The sequence below is a fragment of the Haliotis rufescens genome, unplaced genomic scaffold, assembly GCF_023055435.1.
Source record: "Haliotis rufescens isolate VD_foot unplaced genomic scaffold, xgHalRufe1.0.p SCAF_3, whole genome shotgun sequence".
Classification (NCBI taxonomy): domain Eukaryota; kingdom Metazoa; phylum Mollusca; class Gastropoda; order Lepetellida; family Haliotidae; genus Haliotis; species Haliotis rufescens.
In genome coordinates, this window is record NW_025964001.1 from 1,885,960 (window position 1) to 1,892,314 (window position 6,355).

Genomic DNA, 6,355 nt, shown 5'->3' on the forward strand with positions numbered 1-6,355 from the left:
TGGCGACCACCTACAGTGGCAACCTCATAGCCTTCCTCACCGACGGACGACAGAAACCTCCCTTCTCCAACCTGGCTGAGATGGTGCAGCAGGACACATACCGATGGGGCTTTGTGAGAGGAACATCGATGGAGACTCTCCTTCAGGTCAGTAGGTGTATAATATGAGTGAGGTGGGTTTAACGCAAATTTGAGGTTATATGGTTTTAAAGTCGCATGCAATTTTTTTGCACGTATATAGCGATGTGCATTCTATAGGGCACAGGCTATATGCAACTAGACCAAATTCAGCAGCTTTTGGGAAAGAGTTAGTACGTTTTTCAAATACCCGGAAAACTTCTTATAATACTAAAAGCGATAGTTGGTTTGATCATTTCAGCGATATTTTAAACAGCTTAGAAAATATTACTGTAGCAATAGAAAATGAATCTGACAGATCTGTTCACACAAGTGAGGTTGAAGAGCTATCCTAATCTTCTATAAAAGTTAAAGAAAAAAACTAATGCTAAATAAGTATTACGTACATAAAAAATGGAAAATCCTCTGAAACTGACACTGCTCACTGAAACGATTAAATCTTCGATACCAGTAATCATGCCTTTTCTACTTTCTTTGTAAAACAAGATCGTTAATAGTGGATGTTTCCTGGACTTATTGACTAAGACCATTATTATCTCGTTGGAGGTGAGGTGAGGTGAAATGGGGTTTAACGTCGCGTCCAATATTATTGCACTTATATAGCGATGTGCATGTACGTGTGTGTGTGTGTGTGGCTGCTTGTACTAGTCCGGACTGATGCCGATTTATAGTGTTTTAGCCCCTTAATGCCGAGTGCAAGACAGGGTAATAACAAGTACCATTCTTTAACGTCTTTTGGTATGCCGCGGCCGGGGATCGAACCCCGGACCTTCCGCTCTCCGGGCGGACGCTCTACCACTAGACCACGGAGGCGGTCCTTATCTCGTTGGATAAAAAATACATACAAAAAATTACAAAGGAATAGCTTTACTAAGTTTGCTCAAAAAGATTTATACATGTGTTTTAAATGACAGACTTACAAAATGGGCAAAGTGTTATGAATAAAGTTTCTGAATATCGAGCAGGTTTTCGTCAAAGTTATGCGAATATGGAACCTAGTTTTACCTTATGTGCAGTTATTGAAAATGTCTATGTCAAAAAAAGAAATTGTAAGTAGTTTTTTATTTTTTAAATGTCTTTGATTGTGTCAATCGAGCAAAGACATGGAAAGTATAGTCTTCCTATTGCTAAAATGGTAACATGTTCAGGGCATTACAACGTTCATACCAATCAGTTACAGCTTGTGTTAGATGTAATACAGATTCCGCAGATTATTTTGATTGTCCGTTTGGTTTAAGACAAGGATGTGTGCTGAGCGCTATGTTATTCTCATTATTTATTAATGAATTGGTGACAGATGCTATGGCACGTGGAACTCATGGCATTCAATTCTTACAGACATATAGTAGAAGTATTAATGTTGTTATTGTCTGATGGTTTCTGATACTATATGTGGTTTACAGCCTCAGATAAATATTTTAGATTCTTGTGCAAATTAGTGGGGAATGACTAATAACACAGATTTAATGTTGTTTACAGAAGAGGACGAAACGTATCAGCTAAAGAAATATGGCATTATAGAGGACAAAATTTAGGGGTCGTTAATACTTACAGATATCTAGGATTTGTCTTCATTTGTAAGATTAGACAAAGTGAATCTGTTGCTGAGTTACATCTATTGGCCAAAAAGGCTTTTTTTGTTACTTACTACAACTAGAAAACTATCTATTTCCTCCCCAGAAGGGTTCTTTACCTCCCCAGAAGTGTTCTTTATGCTATAGATTCTATTAGAATTACAAATGTAGATATGTGTCACCAATGTAGATATGCATACATTGAAAAAGATAATTGCCACAAACGATAAAGAATAAACAAAATAACTGAGAAAGTTTATATACCATGCGTATGAAAGAAGAAAGTATTTCTTGAGCAATGAACAAAATTGTGTATATTGCTAGTACCATACGTGTGAGTTGTTATTTTTATGTGGGCCTATGGCCCTCATACTGAATAAAGAATTGATTGATTGAATTCATCATCCTTACCTGTTATGTATCTGCGAAGGGATGCTGTATTATCAACAATGTGTAATTTTATATACGGAACCTGTTTACAGGAATCCAACAACTCCGTCTATCAGAAGATATGGCACCGTGTGGAGGAAATCATGGCCAAGAACCCTGATTGGTTGAGCCAGGATGACGACGAGCACCTGCGCCGAGCGGCCGAGAGCCAGTACGTCTACCTCGGAGAAGATTCTACTTTGGAGATGTGGGACGACCCACGGCGATGTGATTTACAGATGTTAAACGAGAAGTTTCGTTTCAACAAACTTGCAGTTGCCCTACCCAAACATAGCATAAACACACAGCTCTTCTCCCAAAAGTGAGCACAAAATGTCTCGTGTTATGCTCTGCCTCTGATACTTCAGCTTGACTACATTTATATTGAGTCGGATATATGTTTATCCCGCCTAAACACGTTCTGTGGCCTCGGTTCGTCTGTTGTGGAGATTACAACTCGCACTTATAATATAAGATAGTTACGAAACGAAAGCAGACGAGGCATTATCATGTGATTCTTAAATAAATGAAGACATAGTGATATTAACTATAGTAATTTTGGAAACCACGCAGGAATATAATATCTGAGTGAACAGCACCATTTATGACATAGTGCCAAATAAGTTGCAGCTATGTTTGTACATAATTACTCACACATCAGGAAAACTGAATCTAATCATAAAGGAAACGTCATGCAATAGCTGTTGATGAGGTAAACCACACATTATGTGTAGAGCTAACAGAAAGGAATTCCTGCTATGTGACCTTGTTTGCATATTTATCCGATCATGCTACAAACACATCAATAAAACTAGAAATTAAATGATCAACATAATTCACATCTACTTAAAAAGAAATTTAATTTAAATCTACATAAAATTACCGTTTATGTAAATCATAGAAATAGATTGATGGCGTAATGGCAAAAGTAATCCCTTGTCAGAATCTGGCTACAAATGAATGCTATGTTATTGCACATACCACATACTTGTTTCCAATCAACATTTCATAAAGAAACATGCAGAAATGGCTTAGCAATGGAAAGTGGCATTTTGTTACATGCATGCCATGCGAGATCACAATATGTGTTGTTGTATTGTTCTTTAACGCCGCTTTTCCAAAAAACTTTACTTTACATTTTTTGAAGATGATAGTAAAGAAACCTATGTTTTTGAAATAGAAATTGCCTTCATATCGCACATAGGACCTGAGAAATGGCTTAGTAATGGAAAACAGTTCTATTAATATATTCCAGCTACATGACGGAAGTCTGTAAATAATTGAGTCTGGACCAGACAATCCAGTGATTAACATCATGAGCATCGATCCACTCTATTGGGATACGATTATATGCATCAACCAAGTCAATAAACTGACCACCCGAAACGCCAGTCACCTCTTACGTCAACCACGGCTTGCTGAAGAGAACTTGTAACCCAGCTCAAGTATTGAGGGTCTGACCGACACATGAATAGGATAACTAAATAACTATGACAGAAATCATTATTCTTGTAAGAATATATAATTTAAATATGTTATGTGAACATATTCTCTTTTACTTCATATTCACCTTTGCAGAATATTGAAGCTATACGAAAGCGGCATACTGCATATGTGGTGGAATCAATGGAAACCTAAACATCAGTGTGAGCCACCAAGCAGAAAATCCAAGAGGATAGACATGTTAGCCTTGCAGAGTGCCTTCTATGGTGCAGGGGTGGGTGTGGCCTTAGCACTTGCCGTCCTTGTGAGTGAATTCATTAAGAACCGGAGATGTAAACAACGACAGCAAGGACAGTCTGAGAACGTTGAAGAAGAGTCAGTTTGCCGTGATATTTCATCACAGGAACTGTCCTATCAAGACATACCTTCAAGCACTTGACGTAAAACAGTGTTGCACTAGAAGAACCTTATGACTTATTACATGAAATCCCATCTTGATAGTATCGGTAGAGCTCCATAGACTACAAGTATAGGACTGTTCTATGACAGTTTGGGTGTTGTATGACTAGATCATTCAGATGGTAATAAAGCCTTTAAAGAGTTTTGTCCTTTGATCATTATGTATTTTCGGGGATGGTCTTCGCAGTACACAATAAGATACACACAGGCAACATAAAAAAATACTTAAGCTTTATAGGATAACAAGATTTGCGCAGTTGATATGTCCATATCTTTTGTCCTACTGACATCCCTTTGAGGAGAAGCGAGTGAGTCTGATTTTACGCCGCTTTTAGCAATATTCCGGCAATATCACGGCGGGGGATACCAAAAATGGGCTTCACACATTGTACCCATGTCGGGAATCGAACCGCCCCTTTGAGGAGAATAAGAAACAATTACATGGAAAGAGTAAGTGACCACAATTTGAAAATTGGTATCACATTTCTGCTCAGAGATTGAGAAGAGATGTCGTCTCCTTATGATTATGTATATGTTTGTGTCGTTTTTATTACCATAAAACATTTTGAAAGCTTTACTGAGGCCTTCAATGTTGTGGCCCTGAGTCGTATGGCGCTCTTTGAAATCCTCGAAGAAAGAGCATACTTACTGTACATAATGTCAGTGTTGTCAAAAGTCACAGCGATGGAGACAAGTTATGTTTAGTGACGAGTCACGGTAGACGTCATGTCTACAGGCGTTATCCATACAGGAAGTGGACAGATTTGGTGATGTGATGATGTGGGCCGCCATCTCCAACACTGGTAGAAGAGATCTGGTGCAAGTTCTGGGGAATTCAACGGCACGTTACACGGATGAGATTCTTCGGCCACCCGTTCTTCCCATTATGCAACAAACGAACGTCATTTTCCAACAAGACAACGCCCGACCTCAAACGGCAAGTCTGACAACAGACTTTTTCAGGAATCACAACATCAAGGTCATGCAATGGCCCTCCAGAATTAAACACAATCGAACATGTATCAGATGCACTGGATCAACAACTGCGAGCACGTCAGCGACAATCACAGAGCCTCCGAGAGTTGGCACAAGCACTGCAAGCAGTGTGGGTGAATTGTCCCCAGGCCACTAATCGAAATCTGATTGTTTCCATGGGACGACGTTGCCAGTCTTTTTGGGGACTCTATTGGTGGCCAAAAAAAACATTGAATTATGATGCCCTCCACCTTGAAAATATACTGCTCCATGTGTGACATATGGAAGCAGGATCAAAGACAATGTGTGTTAATTTTTATACATCTAAAATCACTATTGCGTTTGTTTTCTTTTTCAAAGTATATGTGAACATAAAAATTCAATTGTGACCCGTGGCGGGGGTGGTGATAAGGCTGTTTTCTTGTTCTACTTCTCTAAAAATTCTTTCTGTGAATGAAAAGATTGCATTGATGATTATGGGCCACGGGAGACACCTGAAATGGGCTTCACACACAATGTACCCTAGAGAACTTGGACAATATGGTGTTCGTATAGGGAAACAAAACTGTTGGTGAAAGCTGAACCTTGAAATATAGTGTGACATTTTTAGGGAAACTGATTTTTGGCAGAGAACGTTTCTTAAGTGTAAGGCATCAATTCCTTTTTTGAACGTTCTAAAGCAGTACCAAGAACTTTTGTCTAGTCCATACTGTGGACACAGAGTATAGTCTTGTTCTTACTTTGTGCAGTCGCAATGGTTCCTGAAGGAGAGGCAACAAATCTTCCCAATCAATTGAATCATTTTGCCTTCCTCATCCACTTGGCTGTGTCGACGTCTTTTCAAACACTGACACGCTCTTTTCTTTGATTGGACAGTCTGTCAAGGTATTATATTTTGTGATTACATCAATACGGCATTACTGTACATAACTTTCGAATCCAGTTATTTCCTCTGGACATGATGTAAGTTCTGCTGCCTTTAAGGCTATCAGATAAATGGTATACTTTCTCTTATATCCAAGTTTCATTCAAAGGAGGGACAGACTTTCAGAATTAAAATGTTTGTCGACAAAAATGGAAACATTTCTGTTGATGATCGATCTATGTTGGATAACTTATGACAATAATTGTTGTCTCTCCACATAAATATAAAAAAAACTTTACATTTTTTTAAGATGATAGTTAAGAAACCTATGTTTTTGAAATAGAAATTGACTTCATATTGCACATAGGACCTGAGAAATGGCTTAGTAATGGAAAACAGTACTATTAATATATTCCAGCTACATGACGGAAGTCTGTAAATAATCGAGTCTGGACCAGACAATCCAGTGATGG

The 6,355-nt window shown here is 38.4% G+C and overlaps 1 protein-coding gene across 1 annotated transcript; it reads left to right on the forward strand.

Annotated features, from left to right (window-relative positions):
• Positions 1–2,211: 2,211 nt before the first annotated feature.
• On the forward strand, positions 2,212–4,094 carry LOC124148459. The gene is made up of 2 exons (XM_046519556.2): positions 2,212–2,462; positions 3,719–4,094. Exons 1-2 carry the CDS (start codon positions 2,245–2,247, stop codon positions 4,020–4,022), a joined length of 522 nt encoding a protein of 173 aa, XP_046375512.2. The 5' UTR covers positions 2,212–2,244; the 3' UTR covers positions 4,023–4,094.
• The last annotated feature ends 2,261 nt before the right edge of the window (positions 4,095–6,355 follow it).